Raw genomic sequence first — 15,493 nt, 5'->3', positions numbered from 1 at the left:
CGACAGTCGGAGTATGGTGCAATGGAATGGCCGGGGCGACGTTGGGCGGTGTATCGAGACCAACAGACAGCCGCGGTCCCCCGAAACGGGAGAGAAGGCGAGAGGGAGAGGGAGAGGGAGAGGGGGAGAGAGAGAGAGAGAGGGTGAGTGAGTGGGAGTGGTTGCGTGAGTGAGAGTGTATGTGTCGGGTTTGATTTGACTGTGTCTGTGGCACCACCGGCCGACGGCGTCAGTGGCTACCTAATGACTGGAGGTAAGACAGCTGTGTGTCGTGTGTCGTTCGCGCAGCACGTTGCGTGCTCTTCGCTTTTCGGGAGCATCAACAGCTCGCACCCCCAATGGAAGCCCAGCGCGGTGGGTGTAAGTGTGTCCAGCTGGCAGCAGTGTCGCAAAGGGCGCCAGCGTTGGCCATGTGAAGTCGAGACGGAAGTGTAAGCTGTCCATTCCCCGGGTCGGGCTATAGTTTACGACTGCGACTCGCACCCGGTGGGACGGGGATCGATCCATCAGAAGCGCGCCAAGCTTCCCAGGCACCGGCTTTGCTGTGTAGCTCCCAGCGCGGCGGGAGGTCGGTGCTCTGCCAGCAGCAGTGCCACTGTTGAGCGGGATCCATGGCACGGAGGGAAAACACATTCATTGCATGTACCTACCTTGGCCTCACAGTAGCCGGGTACTTTGCTCGCGCTACCTTGGCATCGTGCGTGTTTGGTGGGATCCTGGGCGCTGTGGCGCAGGCCGTCCCTGGGTGCTTCTTCTCCAGGAGCGCTCGGCCTGCGTCCAGTGGGTTGCTTGCCTTGCTTAGGGTTGGGTCCTGCTCTTCTGAAGGCTCTGACCTCGCTCGCGCCCAGGCCCCAGCCAGTGTCGTCCGCCAGACAGACCCCACGGCTGGGTCGAGCGTTGCTTCATATCCATGGATGTTCAGCCGCTCAATACCACCTACTTACTTACGTACCTAGGTTGCCAGCCATGTAACTCACCTACCTAGGTACCCCCTTGTATTTGACTTGTGCCGCGCCTTGCCCGTCCGTTAGTAGGGGTAGAGAGAGAAAGAAAGGATGGAGAGAAGCAGCTTGTTCTCGGCGCTCGCACGAGTTCAACCACCTGTCCTCCCATCGTACTACGTATTGTCAGGCTCGTGGGGTGCGAATGGTGGTCGACTTTTCCCTTTTTTTTTCTTTCTTCTTTTTTTTTTCCTCCCCCCTCTTTCTTCCCAATGCGGGCTCGTCGTAACCGATCGGAAGCTTCGGCCTCGAAACGGGTCTGCTGGCAGGCAATGACACACGGAGGTACCCATCGCTGACCCCGAACATAAGATACCTGGGGGGCAGAGGGTCAACATGTGCGGTGCCAATGGAGGACAAGAGTCCATGCTCCAGCAAAAGCCCAAGTGCGCTCGTTTCCGGGGGGGCTCTGACGTAGTACCTAGGTAGTCTAGCCGTAGGTAGCTCCGTGGACCTTGAGGTAAGGGTAGTTAGTTTATTGCGCCCTCTGGTCGAGCAGTAACCCGCACGCCGCGTACATACACAGGCAAGCAGGTATTGGTCTTGGTACTGGTACTGGTCCCAGATCTGGATTAATAAACCCGCTCGTGGTCCGTTTTACTTTGTTCCCAGGCTTATCTCGACCGCCGTGCCAAGTTTTTTCCTGGGCGACTTTATAACGTTCCTAAAAAAGCTGCTCCGGCCAAGCTGCACTTCTCGACATAGCTACCACAAAATCCCCCCGGGTCCGCGCATCCCGACATCCCTTTCCCAGGATTATTCAACCCACGCTTTCATTGGCCCTCTGCGTGTAAGCTGCCAATAAGTAGCGAGCAACATACATTTATATGCTCAAGTCACGTCCTGGCCAAAGCCCACCGCACTGCATCCATCGTCAGAGTCCTATCTCTCACCCGACTCCTAACTTGGCCATCTCGCGCAGCGTTCAACGTCCAACCGGGCCAAGATCATGTCCGAGTCTGTCTTCGGCGCCCTGGCCTTCCCGTACCACGAGCCCCGTGATGGCTTCTGGGGCGAGAAGACCGTGACACTGAACTTCTGTGAGGAGGTACAAACACATTCCGCCACGAGAAATGGAAATTTCCAAACCCCGTGTGGGATCCGGTTGTGCTGACCCGTTGTATCAGGATTATGTCATGAGCTACTACTGTGCCGAGGTCTGCAATGTAAGATGAGACCAATGCCGTTCCTCGTTGTGGTGTGCCGGCTGACCGGTGTGGTCCTAGACCGTCACAAACCTCCTGTTCATCTGGCTAGGCCTCAAAGGGATCCGGGACTGCCTAAAGTACTCCCATCCGACCATCTTCACCATTGCTTTCATCGGCTACATGGTGGTCGGGGTTGGCTCCACGTTTTTCCACGCCACGCTCAAGTGTGAGTATGATCATGAGGAAAGAGAGGCAGGTACTGGACTGAAATCTGGCCAGATCCAATGCAGCTTGTCGACGAGCTCTCTATGATATACACGACCTGTCTCATGTGCTATGCCACGTTTTCCTACGGCAGGTCCACGCCCTTCTCGGCAGCCCTCGGTGTTGGCCTCTCGGGCCTCGCCTGGTTCATCACCGTTTGTATCCCCAATATCCCAGCCTCCCGGTTAGGATAGTGCGAGGCTTACATGTTGCGCAGGCCAGATACTACCAGACAAAAGACCCCCAGTTTCACCAGGATGCATACGCGATACTGACAGCTATCGTCGTCTTCTCCAACATGTGGATCATGGAGAATTCCGTCAAGCCTGCCTTGAAGCAGCGCCAGGCGAAGCGCGCCCCGGGGTCCCCGGTGCCCCCCGCGAACTCGATCGTGAAGCAGATGTGGCTTATGGTTGCGACAGGTGTGTTGCGCGTCGTTTACGCTCCTGTGCTATGGCTATGAATCGGCGCTAATTCCTCTGATGCCATGCCAGGCTTGACCGTTTTCCTGGGTGGATATTTCATTTGGAACTTGGATAACATCTACTGCAGTACCATCCGCCGATGGAGACATCAGATGGGACTGCCGTGGGCTGTAGTCCTGGAGGGACACGCCTGGTGGCATCTGATGACCGGTATAGGTGGTGAGTCGAGCTTGTTTCCCCTCGGTGCAGCGGCTCCAGATCCTGACCGCATAACCCTAGCGTATTATTATATCACGTGGCGTATCTGGATACATCGTTGCTTGGACGGCGACGAGGACAAGTTTAGAATCGACTGGTCTTCCATCTTGAGGCTGCCGGATATCGTTGCTGTCGAAGACGCACCCGTCGTTGCGAACGGCAAAAAGCATATCTAGACCATGTCCAGGCGAGGCATGACAGTGCCGAAGCAGAGCCAAATCGGCATCGGACCTGGGTCAAGCATGTGTTCCGACTGGGGAGCTCAACCTACACGCCCGCTTGTGGATACGAAGCTCGTAATCCCGCTCTGCAGTATATCGAGCAAGTCAGTTCTGCCGACATGGGCAGGAAACCTTGTCGTAAGCTTCCCCCCACGGTGGGCTGCATGCAGGACGCGCTCGTCACGTCACATTTGTGCAAGAGAAAAAGCCAACGTAGCAGGCAATGTCCATGGAGAGAGAAAGTTGAGAGCCAGGAACAGAGCGCCGCTCTTGTCTCGTTGTTGACTATAGACTTGGCATATTGGTGAGCTGGTATAGTTGGATCGCTGCGCGTGGGCGGGCATCCAGTGCTCCGCAGTCAGGTGGGGCTGGCTATATCTACTATGTACGAGTATGCCCGTGGGGAACAGTCCCGGGCCAGTTACCCACTCAAGCTATAGGCAATGGCAGGTAACCCAGCAAAGCCCACACAATGTGCTGTAGCATCGCGATAACCATGCACTTGATATCCCAGACGCTCGACGCGCAAGATCGCTGGCGCTGAGAAGCAAATTGTCGGGACTGTACACTTTGGTTCTGCAGCCGTGACCTTGGTCTATGCCCATGTGCCTGGGCAACCCAATTTCCTTCCGTGACATCATGAACGGCCCGGAGCCCCCGAGCTCCAAAACCCACTTTTCCCCGGAAGAAAAATAGCAAGGCGCAACGCCCGCCGGTCCCGGTCGCTACTGTGCTTCGACCCTGTCACCCACCCGATGGCACGAACCCCGTCGCCAGCTGCTCTCTGGATCTCGGTCGCGGTCTGTTCCATGTGAATTTCCTCCCGAATCCACATGGGCCTGTAAGACGTGCTTCTGCTTCGGCAGGCTTTCTTATCCAACATCGAGATGTCGCATAGCTCTTCTCGTTCCAATGCGTCATCATCAAGTCAGTCTGCCCCCCTTCCCCCAGGCCCAGCTCGCGAGCCCTGTTGCGAGCGACATCGTCCACTGTGAGCTAACTGCCGTCAAAGAGTCTTTCCACTTCGTAGCCGGTCTGTGCTCCGGCACCTCGGGTGCCATTCTCCTCCAGCCCATCGACCTCCTCAAGACGCGCGTCCAGCAGTCGGGTTCGCAGTCGATACGCGCCACGATCCGCGAGATCGCCCAGTCGCCTAATGCCATAGCTGCCTTCTGGAGGGGCACCGTCCCGTCTACCCTTCGGACGGGCTTCGGGTCGGCCGTCTACTTTACCACCCTGAACACGATCCGCCAGCATGCGACGCCGCTCGCCGTGGTCGCGGCCGCCTCGCCCGGCGAGCATGGCCGGCACTCGTCCTCGCTCCCCAAGCTCTCCAACACAGCCAACCTCCTTTCCGGCGCCTTCGCCCGCGCCTTCGCCGGCTTTCTCCTCATGCCCCTGACGGTCCTCAAGGTCCGCTACGAGTCGAACCTCTATGCCTATCATTCACTGGCCGGCGCCGCCACGGACATATACCGGAAGGAGAGGATACGGGGCTTCTTCGCAGGCTATGGCGCCACGGCCGTCCGGGACGCCCCCTACGCGGGGCTCTACGTTCTGTTCTACGAGCAGTTCAAGAAACGTCTCAGCACGTTGTACGGCAAGGCCGAGAGCACGGTAGGTGCAACCCACACCTCGACCATGGGCTCGTCGCTGGCAGCCTCGATCAACTTCAGCTCGGGGGCCCTGGCGAGCGCTGCGTGCTCCTTCATCACCAACCCCTTCGACGCCGTCAAGACGCGCATCCAGCTGCAGCCGCAGGAATACAAGAATACCCTGCAAGCCATGCGGCGGATTGTCGCCGAGGAAGGCGCGCGGTCCCTATACGACGGGCTGTCACTGCGCTTGACACGGAAGGCCATCAGTTCGGCATTGGCTTGGATGGTGTACGAAGAATTGGTTCGAAGAGCAGAGACTACATGGGGCCGCACCGTGAGCGGACAGGTATAGCGAAACGCACTTCTACCGAGCCACCACCCCCTTCCCTGTCCCAGAAAAAGCTAGCTAGCTGAAGCAAATTCTCAACTCATAAAAACCCAATCGTAAGCAAAAAGCCGTGTTTTCTTCGGCGTCGTCATCATAATGCTGCTTCCCACCGCCAAGGCGGGTGTCCACTACGCGGGTTTTGCCCCTGCCAAGTACATCAGCAGCGAAGGGGATCGGCTCCTTCTGCGCTCCTTCTTGCGCACCCATTCGAACTCGGGCTCGAGAGTTGCGCCGTGATGGTGCTTGTGCTTCTTCGGCTTGTCCTCGATCGTCATGACGAGCTTTCCTGACCGCTGCTCCCTGACGATCCGAGTGTGCCGCCAGAGCATGTCCTGTTCCGTCTCGGCCACCCATCTCTTGATCAGCACATACTCGGGGTCCTGTCGGGCGTAGTTTGGTCAGCACATATCCAGCAGGAGGGCGCGGGGTGAAACACATACCGCGTCGAGCTGATAATCAATATTGTACACCCTGAGAGTCTCGAGGGAGAGGTGCCTCCTGGCCATGCGGGTGTAGGTCGGGCGGGCGTCGTCCTCCCTCTTCTCCTTTTCCTTCTTTTCCTTCTCGATCTTCTTGCCTGCCAAGATGTTGTTGATCTCCTTTTCGCCCAGGCCCGACTTGAGCAGCTGCTCCTGCAGCCGGTGCTTGTACTCGCGCTCGCGCTCCTCCTCCTCCTCCTTCTCCTTCAACAGGCGCTCGGCCTCGGCCTTCTTGTACCTCTCGACGGCCTCCTTGGCCTCCTTTTCGCGGCGCTTCTTCTCTGCGAGCTCCTCCTCCTCCTTCTTGAGGCGCTCGAGCTCCAGCTTCTGCTTGATGCGTCGCTCCTTCTCCTCGTTGTCCCGGAGGCGGCGGATCTCCTCGAGCTCCTTCTTGGCCTGGCGCAGCTCGCGCTCCTCCTCGTAGGACTTGTTACGGCGCTTCTCGTCCTTCTCGATCTGCGCGACGAGCTTCATCTCCTCGAGCTCCTTGCGGGCCCTCTCGAGCTCGTAGTCCTTGCGACTGCGCTGGACCTCGCGGTCGACCTCGGCGCGCCGGGCCTCCTCGCGCTGGCGGTCATAGTACTTGTCGCGGTAGTAGGAGGAGGTGGACGAGTCAGCGCGCGAGTGGGAGCGGTGGCGATGGGCAATCTGCATGTGGTGGTGGTCCTCGCTCGAGTCCGAGTCCGAGTCCGAATGGTTGATGATGTGATTGTTGATAATGACGGGGGCCGGGGCCGGGGGCGACCTGGGGGAGCTGTCGCGGCGGCGATCTCTGGAGCGAGATCGGGTCGTCACCACGGTGCGCTCATGGGTGGGGTTCAGGAAGCGGTCCTCCTCGTAGAAGGGGCGGCGGCGCGGCTCGACATACTGGACCGGGGCGCGGGCCGGGCGTGCTGGCGAGCGTTCGTGGCGATGGCTGACACGAATATCCAGGTCCGACTCCGAGTCGGAGTATCGCGAACCGCCGTAACGGCTCATGGTCGGCGGCGGAGGCACGAGAGGGGTCGGGGCGGGCCACCAAAAATAGATAAAGCTTGAGCTTGAGTCTATACTACAGCGCGATAATAGTGGTCGCTGTGATATGGTATAGTCACCAAGATTTGCACCACAGCCGAGGAGGACTTCGCTCGGGCTGCCAGGTTATTCAGGAACAGGTTTGATGATAAGATTTGCGAAACAGACAAAGCCAAGTGTAGGATCAGAATGCGCCAGGTGGGCGAAGGATCGAAAAAGAAGTCAGGTCAGCAGTAAGCGGGTGGGGGGGGGGGCGGTAACCAGCCATTTTATCAGCTCCTCCTCCGGCTGGCTGGCCGGCTGGGTCATGCATCCTTTCCCATGGATGGCCGTAGACTGAACTGGGAATGGGGGACGGGGACGGGGACGGGGACCAGGCTGGCTGGCTGACAGTAGTAGTGTAGGTAATGAGAGAGAGAGAGACACACACACACACACTGGGACGGCATGCGAGAGCTGTGCTGCGGTGGGAGGAGGGGGGAAGATGCGCATTGTCCTGCGCCACCCACTCATATGCAGTCCTCAGTCCCGTTGTGGTATATTTAGCACAGCGACAGTGTCAAAGAAAGCAAGAGATTGTCGCTCGTCGACCGCTATCTGCCCGTGCTAAGCCATCCACCATTGGGCGTCGCGTACCCACCACGAATGGGAGTCAGCAACGAGCGCCGTGCTACTACTGTACAGCTTTCTTGTCCCAATGGGGAGCGAAGTACCGTGCTGGCGACGGACGGCGAAGAACGACTGTACACTGCAACACACGTAGGAGTGTGGACAGCTTGTGGGGGCCAAATTTCACATTGATTCTCCCGCCAGCAAGGTGTGGTACATGCATGCATAACTTACCATTGGCAGGTAACTTAACAAAGAGCAAGACGGATGCCCAGAGAATGGAAAGGCTGAGAGTGGAGTCGTCGGGTAGTGAGGTGCATGGATGGAGGGGCACGACGCCGGTGGCCTGGGAGCCAGTGGGAGGAAGAGGGGTGACGGGGCTCTCCCTTTCTGCCTCTCTCTGTGGCTGGCTCTGGTCCGGCTCCCTCCAACCCCCCGTCAGTCAGTCAGCCAGTCAGTCAGTCAGTCGGTCTGGCGGGTCGGGGAGGGGCTGAGGAACGGTCCCAAACGGCCATGCCCAAATCTTCATGTCTACCATACATAGTACTACTGTATGTTCTGGTGTAGTGCTGTAGTGTGTGGTGTGAGTGAGTGAATGAGTACCCGTCCGTGGTTGGCGGTCAGCAGGGGCCACATATTCCTCTCCCCCCAACCCAAAGTGTCATCTGGGCCCAGCCAGCCGCAGCTTGCCCCAGTCACTTGTCTACTCTACATAGTACATTTGTGCTGTGTAAGTTTCTGTTTCGTTTTGGCCGGGATTGTCGCTGGTGCATCGGCATTAGATCCTGGCCCTCTAGATGAGCGCCGAGAAAAGCACATGACATGATGCCTAGGTATGGATGTACAATCTCCAACAACTCTTGACACATCATGAAAACATCTGGGGCGGCGGTAGGCAATCAATCGTGGTGCACAGCAGGTTGTTGGGCACCAAAACGGACTTTGATTTCCCCCCCTTTCTTTCTTTCCTTTGTTCCAGGTCATCTCGTCTATAGGACCCAATGGGATGAGAGTAGTCCTCCCACATTTTGGCGCACCGGGAGGACATTCTAGATTTGCGGGTGTCGTGCATTGCCGCGGAGCCGCCAAAAATGCCTGCGCCTCCCAAGAGTTCCCCTGCCACAGGCGACACAGCCGCAACGAGGTGTCTTGCAAGGTGATGTCACAACCATCCAGTCCGAATCCCTCCGTGAGGGCCTCCTACGATGCGCTGTAGCAATAAGGCGCCATCCTCTGGTGCTCGACGTTGGGCCTTGAGAGTCCCTCCAGAGGCCGGTGGGCCAGTCAGATTGGAATCTCCTGGTCCGTTTCACGAGGCGCCCGCTCCTCCCCTCAACATGCGATCGATATGCTCCTTGCTGTTCTTCTGTGTGAGCTCCAGGGATTGGAGCTTCTTGCCAAGTCCCTCGACTTCCTTCTGTGTCTCCTTGATCTGCGTTTCAAGTTTCTCCCCAAGGGCTGACATGGGCAAAGACACGAACCTTGTGCGCACGTGTTAGTAAGCACGAGAGTGGCCAAGGGGGACGGGGAGCAGAGCTGGAGGGGGGACGAGGGGGACCGACATTTTCCCAACACCTTCGTAGATACCCGTGTCCGGCGGCAGGGAAGAGATCTCGGTGCGCGTCAATTGCGCCATGCGCATCTCTCTCTGCTTGGACGCCTGTTGCGTCCGAACAAGGGAGATCTGCTGCTGGGCCACTAGGGCCTGTGTCTCGATCTCTCGGACGAGCTGCCCGGGTTCGCAGTGTCAGCAGCGTGATCCTTTTGGGGCCTGTGCCGGGGGCCTCATGAGGTCGACTTACCTTCTGCAAGGCTTCATTTGAGATGGACATTGCGGTGACCAGCCGTTTTGGCGCTTTTCGTGATCCCCTTAGATGTAGCGAGGAGGATGTACTGTGTAGGCAACTCGGATCGGATATGAATGAGGCATGCAATCTTAGTGGCGTGCGTACAGTGTTTGGTGCTGGCAAAAAAACACTTTCAGCACTGTGCTCCAACTATTCCGATCTACAGCTACCTGCAGTATTCACACGAGCGATCCCACCCAGCACGAAACGAAACTATTCATCTGGGGGCGCCTCTCTTTCATGGGAAAGGCCATGGGAGATTTAGCAAAAGAAAAAAACTCCACAGCTCCTATCCCCTGTCATCCTCGTTCATGCCTGCGGTAAAGAACCAAGATCATTGCATCCATGGCCAGCGGGCTTAGACCACTTGGAAGTGTAAAATGTCATAAAATCATTATGGCTCCCGGGCTCTCCTGGTACCAGAGCGTCTCGAAAAGGAGGATAAAAATGCTATGCTTTCACCGACACCTCGGAGCTCCTTCGATCTTTCTGCCCTACTATTGACTCCAGGCGACCAGCCATGACCCGGTGGCGCTTGACCACTTCAACCCATTCAGCCTCTGCGTCCTCGCCAATATCCAGGCTTGCAAGGAGGACACCAAAATCCCCACCCAGCCGGCCCAGGCTACCGGCACAATATAGCACCTGGGTCAGTAGACTTTCTCTCGACGCTTGGTCTTGAACGCACGGCAGATATATCCTCAATGTCTCCATCAGCATCTCCACGAGGTGGAGTGGGAAGGTCGAGAGAGCCGACGGCACGGGCTGGAGGGGGTCTGCGTCCGTGCCGTCCTGGGTTTTCGTCTGGCCGGTCGGCGAGGGAAATATACTCTTGAACATGGAGACGATGGCAAAGCTTTGCTCACGGAAGATCTCAATGTATCTCTTGAGGTATCTCTCAGTCTGCTGACCGCCGGACCAGGAGCCTGCGCCTGCGCCTGCGCTTTGCTGTTGCCGCGCCTTCTCTTGGTCGGCCAGGTCTCGAAGCGGTTCGAGGGCGGCCAGCAGGTTCATCAGGGTGGCCAGGCGGCAGACGAGGAACAGGGCGCCGAGACCGCCGCCGTTCCCGGCGACGCCGTCCGGGTCCAAGTCCGGAACGACGCGGCGAAGCCAGCTGATGGTCCTCAGGGCGGATGCCAGCTTCAGGCCCGGCGTGCGCAGACTCGATACCAGGTTCATGGCCATGGTCCGCATGGCGTCGCCAGACTGCGCAGAGACGGTGCCGACGAGGCACGACTCTGGGTATAGGGCGTGTAGGCGTCTAATGTGCCCGTTCAGGTCCAAGGCGGAGGCGTAGTTGGCTGTGGCGGCGGTCGAGCCGGAGGTGATGGCCGACGTGAGCAGGGTGGGCAGGTGCAGGACGTCCTCCAGCCGCTCGACGTTCCTGGACAGGAGCAGTGCCTTCTTGCGGGTGTTCAGGGTCTCGTTCTCGGCCGACTTGTGGTACGTGGTGGAGAAGTGGACGGCCTCACTGTCCAGCTTGGGGATTGCCGTCTTGAGATCGCCGGTCGAAGTGGCCAGAGCCGGCAAGGCGGTCTTGAGGTTCCCATGGTGCGAGGCGGACTCGATGATGGATTTGTGCGAGCGCTTCGAGAGGGCCTGCAAGGAGAGAAGAAGCGTGTGCGACGACTGGGCCAGGGACTGCTGCTCCGAGGACTCGATGGCAGAGAGGGGCAGGGAGGCCAGGCTGGAGAGGTATCCCAGGGCCACCGGGTCCGTGGCGTCTGGCCTCCCGTGGCGACGGTCCGCCCCGGGGGGCGGTGGTGAGGAGAGGAGCTGCTGGAGTAATTCGTCCATGCTGAGCCAAAGCGGGCGGGTGCCGAGCGGACAGGGAGACTATCTATCAGCTCATGCGCCGGCCATCCATCACGCGCAGTCCAGGATCGGATCCTCACGCGGCCCGTTGGGAGACTGCTGCGGGCGCGCGGGCGCGCGCACCTGGAGGCGGCTGGACTGCTGGGTAGGAGGAGCTCGACGAGGAGGGGGCCGCTGTCGAGGGCTTCTATTATGGCTGGCGCACCCAGAGGTCAAACTATTATACCTTCTTCGCAGGTCTAGTAGTCATGTGAGCAGGGGCTTGGTCGCCTGGTCGCCTAGTCGCTTGGTCGTAGGCAATAGGCAGCACGTTGTAGACACATGTGATCGTGAGGCTCGCGGGGCGGCGGCACCTTGATGCCACCTAAGCTGGGTGGAACCTTGCTAGCTCCGGGGGAACGGGGGGGGGGAGAGGCCCTGGAAAAAGGGCGAAAAAGGCGTCCCCGACTCCGAGGTCCCTGGTCTTAGGTTTCCAGCTGGTGGGTTGCATCAGGCGATTGGATTTCCTTATCGATAGCCGAAGGCGCACGCCCGCAGTGCAGTAGTACTGTGCAGTATGTAACTGCATGCCTAGGTACAGTAGTTAACTTTTAGTGCCCTCTGATACACGTCGGCGTTGGTGGGCAGGGTGGGCAGGGCAGGCCGTCACGTCACAAGCGTCCCAACAAAACCGGAGCTGTACCTAGAAACGGGAAATCTCTCTGCAGCGGGGACAGCGAGCGGGCGAGCCTTTGCCCAGAGTCTAAAGTATCTGCCTGGTCGTTCGTCCCTGCAACGCACCTAGGTATAACTATATATATCGTCGCACAGGAGAGCGAGGGGGGGGGGGGGGGGGGAATGGTGTATGTGTGTGTATATGGTCTTGGTCTGCCCGTCCTGCAGAAACAAGGCTGAGACCATCCACCAGTAACTTGTACCACAGCGTACATCATCGACCTGGAGGCTGCTGTAGGTGCTGCAAGTTCCCTGCCGCATATCCACCGTTGGGGGGTGCTGGACCCTGATTACGGTACTGTGGTGCTCGGTGCCGGCAAAAGCTTCCATCCCTGCTCACGGTCTCACCTCTACTCTTACATACCTTCACATCACACATCACACATCACCCCATCACGGTCTGGCCGCGCTCTCTGCCGATACTAGTCTTCATCCGACTGACAGACAAGACAAGAAGCGTGCGTGACAGCTCCCGCCCGCCAGGATTCAACCCGGCCTGCGTGACCCCTGTGCTCCGCGCCGTCGAGAGTCAGAGGCAGAGACATTCTACTCTCCCCCCCTCCAGCGACTGGCAGCTGATCCCGCGCTGCCCCGGCTATCGTGGATATATAAATTGAGCACTCACCAACCCCTCCGTGCTCCCTCGATCGGGCCTTTGCTGCAGCGTGTTGCTGCCTCCGCCCCTCCTCCTCCAACGACGACGACGACGACGGGTCTCCCAGCGGCCAGGATGAAAGATCCGTTTCCCATCGCGCCCATCCCGGCGCTCTCCAAGGCCGTTCAGCCCTTGGCTGATTATCTGTCGCTCCCCACGCTGCCTCTGCACATCCACGAGGTCCTCATCATTGCCGCCTTTTACCACTTCATCCTGGTGGTTGTCTCTCCGGTCGTGTCGAGCCGCCTGTTCCCGGCACAGTACAAGAGCCTGTCGAAGAGCAAGAAGCTGAATTGGGATGTCCACGTCGTCTCCCTTGTCCAGAGCACCCAGATCAACGCGTTGGCCCTCTGGGTCATCTTCACCGACGACGAACGCTGGGACATGGATGCTCAGGAGCGTGTTTATGGTTATACCGGCGGCGCCGCCCTGATCCAGGCCCTGGCCGCCGGCTATTTCCTGTGGGACCTGCTCATCACTGCCGCCAACGTCAACATCTTCGGGCTCGGCATGCTTGCCCATGCCATCAGCGCCCTGCTGGTATACTCGTTCGGCTTCGTAAGTCCCTCTCCACACCACCCCTGCCGCTGCGCACGGCTGGACCGGGCTTGTACTGACCTCGCTGTAGCGGCCATTTGTGAACTTCTACAGCACCACCTTCATTCTCTGGGAGCTTTCCTCCCCCTTCCTGAACGTCCATTGGTTCTGCGACAAGTTGGGCCTGACGGGCTCCAGGATCCAGCTCTACAACGGCATCGCCTTGATCTTTACCTTTTTCTCATGCCGCCTGGTTTGGGGTACCTACAACTCCTACAAGGTCTACAACGACGTGTGGCCCGTTCTTGGGACTAAGCCACTCTACATTCCCTCGACCCCAGAGGCTGCCCAGAACCTGGGCGTGGGCGTCCCCGAACGGTACGGGTCGACGATGCGATTCGTGGATGACTCAACCGTGATCCCCCTATGGCTGGGTGCCATCTATTTGGGGGCCAACCTGACTCTCAACTCCCTCAATTTCTACTGGTTCGTCAAGATGATCCAGGCTGTCCAGAAGAGGTTTGATCCGTCCAAGAAGGGGGAAGCGGAAGAGAAGACGATCCAGGACGGAGCCGCGACGACGACTTCCATACACGTCAAATCTGAAATCACGACTCGGCCTCGTAGGGGAACCATCCTGGACGGAGAGGAAGGAGATCAGCCTCCCCCCGTGATATAAAGTGTGGTTCGATTTGATACATTTTTCAACGCCGAGGTTGGCGATGTTGATGTCTGGATAAATGCTTTCAGAGGTTCAATTTCTTTGCAAGAGCACTAGACATCTTCCAGGCGAGGGGCATAGTTTGGACTGACATGATAGCCAAACGAGATCGGACTTAATATTAGATCAGAAACAAAGCGACGTGTTCCGTGAGGTTGTTCTGTAGAGTTACCCGTTCTGTATTGCCAACTTGGAGCTCAGGAAATGTTTTATAGGGATATTCGAGCTCCAAGAGGCGCTCGTTTCGCACGTTGCCTAACACTAGGGCACTCGCGTCAAAATATCGTGTTTGCGAGACAGGACCGGCTCTGCATAGTCTTGAAGAACCCGCGAGTAGACATGTAAGACCAAGGTAAGACCAAACGTCTTCTGCAGCTCCTCGGTCTCACTTTGCAGCTGGTCATGGGCCGAAGCGTATTCTGCCCCACAGGGGCGCTTGTCATGACCCTCGTCGTGTTCATGTAAGTGCCTAACCATTGTCTCGTCTCCTCCTCCTGATGCGGTTTATTCGGCCTTCTCGGCCTGCTTCTTCGCGAGCCCGCCCAATAGCTGACTCAGACCGCCAGTAGCACCACCGGCGTTGCCTCCGGTCGCACCGCCTGTCAAGCCACCGAGTAGCTGATCGAGCCCTCCTGTTGCGCCGCCCCTGCATATTGGTCTATTGTTCAGCAAGGTGTCCATACCTCCGCAACATGTTGAAATAGTCGGACGACACTTACGCTGCATTGCCGCCACCGGTAGCTCCCCCTGTTAGGCCCCCCAGAAGCTGGTCGAGTCCACCAGTGCTGTTGCTTCATCAGCGTTTCGATGAGACTATCACCGTATCCATCTTGAGACTCACGCTCCTCCGGCACCGCCTGCTCCCCCTAGCAATGCATCAAGGGGGTTGGAGCTGCTTGGGTTCCAAGTAAGCTACTACAAACAGCCCAAGTCTTCCAACGGCGATGGCACTCACCTGGCTCCGCCTGTGGCCTGGGCATCGGTAGCTGCGCGCTGGACGAGCTTCTCACCGGATGTCTTCGTGGCGACGGTCCCCACGCGCGTGTTGAACTTGTTGGCCGGCGCAGCACTGGCCGTGGCGAGGAAAGCGACCAGCGCAGCCGAGACGAAAGTAGGGTAGTACATGGTGGACAAGGCGGCCGGAAACTCTGCAGGAGGACAAGGTGAGTATAGGGGAGATATAGGCCGCACGCAGTGGTACAGGTGGAAAGATGATGATGTGCACGGAGTGTTGACTGGCTCTAGAGTTACCTGGAGACGGTTGGGCAGGAGGAGAAATGGCCACTTGATATACTACGTCTGTCTGATCTCAGATAGGGGCACGCATCCCCATACCACCGCCATCTTCATCTGCTCATCATCCCCCGTTGCTCGTGCGTTGCGACACTGCTTTCAAACGCTGGCTCGGTCTGGGGAGGAGAAAAGGCTGTTGGCTTCCACCTTCTAATGCTGTGCTGCTTCGTAGCGTGATGCCTGCCCTTCGCGAACCAGACCAGGTTGCCCCATGGTGCATGTTTCTACGCGATTAGCAATGATCACCATGCGTGCGGGAGATGGGCGAATCCCCGGGTGTCGAACAGGCATCCAAGCTGCTCAGCAGCAAAGGGGGGATACTTCTTGATGGCCCAACCGCGAGCGATCAACCCTGGCGTCGTGAGTTTTGACACTTTCTGCACTGGCTTCGGGTGTTTTGCGCTTGTGTTTGGCTGACTGACGTCCATGCCCTCCGTCCCGGCCCATGCTTCCGGGTGTGCAGGCGTGGCAAAACATGGTTCGACTCGTCTGATCATGAAAGTGTC

The 15,493-nt window shown here is 58.2% G+C and overlaps 8 protein-coding genes across 8 annotated transcripts; 3 read left to right on the top strand and 5 right to left on the bottom strand.

Moving 5' to 3' along the window:
- Nucleotides 1-240: 240 nt before the first annotated feature.
- JN550_013455 (uncharacterized protein) lies at nt 241-968 on the bottom strand (the record flags this gene model as incomplete). The annotated part of the gene is made up of 3 exons (XM_049312044.1): nt 241-595; nt 651-900; nt 953-968. The coding sequence occupies 3 exons, from the start codon at nt 966-968 to the stop codon at nt 241-243; spliced, it is 621 nt and encodes a 206-aa protein (XP_049164586.1).
- A 982-nt stretch (nt 969-1,950) lies between these two features.
- JN550_013454 (uncharacterized protein) lies at nt 1,951-3,272 on the top strand (the record flags this gene model as incomplete). The annotated part of the gene is made up of 6 exons (XM_049312043.1): nt 1,951-2,049; nt 2,129-2,167; nt 2,228-2,375; nt 2,429-2,568; nt 2,631-2,835; nt 2,908-3,272. The coding sequence occupies 6 exons, from the start codon at nt 1,951-1,953 to the stop codon at nt 3,270-3,272; spliced, it is 996 nt and encodes a 331-aa protein (XP_049164585.1).
- Nucleotides 3,273-4,229: 957 nt separating this feature from the next.
- JN550_013453 (uncharacterized protein) lies at nt 4,230-5,267 on the top strand (the record flags this gene model as incomplete). Its single annotated transcript, XM_049312042.1, has 1 exon — nt 4,230-5,267. One exon carries the CDS (start codon nt 4,230-4,232, stop codon nt 5,265-5,267), a length of 1,038 nt encoding a protein of 345 aa, XP_049164584.1.
- A 164-nt stretch (nt 5,268-5,431) lies between these two features.
- JN550_013452 (uncharacterized protein) lies at nt 5,432-6,760 on the bottom strand (the record flags this gene model as incomplete). Its single annotated transcript, XM_049312041.1, has 2 exons — nt 5,432-5,683; nt 5,744-6,760. The coding sequence occupies 2 exons, from the start codon at nt 6,758-6,760 to the stop codon at nt 5,432-5,434; spliced, it is 1,269 nt and encodes a 422-aa protein (XP_049164583.1).
- A 1,954-nt stretch (nt 6,761-8,714) lies between these two features.
- On the bottom strand, nt 8,715-9,237 carry JN550_013451 (uncharacterized protein; the record flags this gene model as incomplete). Its single annotated transcript, XM_049312040.1, has 3 exons — nt 8,715-8,886; nt 8,968-9,134; nt 9,208-9,237. 3 exons carry the CDS (start codon nt 9,235-9,237, stop codon nt 8,715-8,717), a joined length of 369 nt encoding a protein of 122 aa, XP_049164582.1.
- Nucleotides 9,238-9,702: 465 nt separating this feature from the next.
- Nucleotides 9,703-11,049, bottom strand: JN550_013450 (uncharacterized protein; the record flags this gene model as incomplete). Its single annotated transcript, XM_049312039.1, has 1 exon — nt 9,703-11,049. One exon carries the CDS (start codon nt 11,047-11,049, stop codon nt 9,703-9,705), a length of 1,347 nt encoding a protein of 448 aa, XP_049164581.1.
- A 1,462-nt stretch (nt 11,050-12,511) lies between these two features.
- Nucleotides 12,512-13,652, top strand: JN550_013449 (uncharacterized protein; the record flags this gene model as incomplete). Its single annotated transcript, XM_049312038.1, has 2 exons — nt 12,512-12,994; nt 13,065-13,652. The coding sequence occupies 2 exons, from the start codon at nt 12,512-12,514 to the stop codon at nt 13,650-13,652; spliced, it is 1,071 nt and encodes a 356-aa protein (XP_049164580.1).
- A 546-nt stretch (nt 13,653-14,198) lies between these two features.
- JN550_013448 (uncharacterized protein) lies at nt 14,199-14,819 on the bottom strand (the record flags this gene model as incomplete). Its single annotated transcript, XM_049312037.1, has 4 exons — nt 14,199-14,340; nt 14,414-14,479; nt 14,536-14,586; nt 14,650-14,819. The coding sequence occupies 4 exons, from the start codon at nt 14,817-14,819 to the stop codon at nt 14,199-14,201; spliced, it is 429 nt and encodes a 142-aa protein (XP_049164579.1).
- Between the last annotated feature and the right edge of the window lie 674 nt (nt 14,820-15,493).

Source organism: Neoarthrinium moseri (assembly GCF_022829205.1).
Source record: "Neoarthrinium moseri strain CBS 164.80 chromosome Unknown scaffold116_Wmoseri_CBS_16480, whole genome shotgun sequence".
NCBI lineage: Eukaryota > Fungi > Ascomycota > Sordariomycetes > Amphisphaeriales > Apiosporaceae > Neoarthrinium > Neoarthrinium moseri.
Note: the sequence above shows the minus strand (reverse complement) of the source record. Positions and strands in the feature narration are given on the sequence as shown.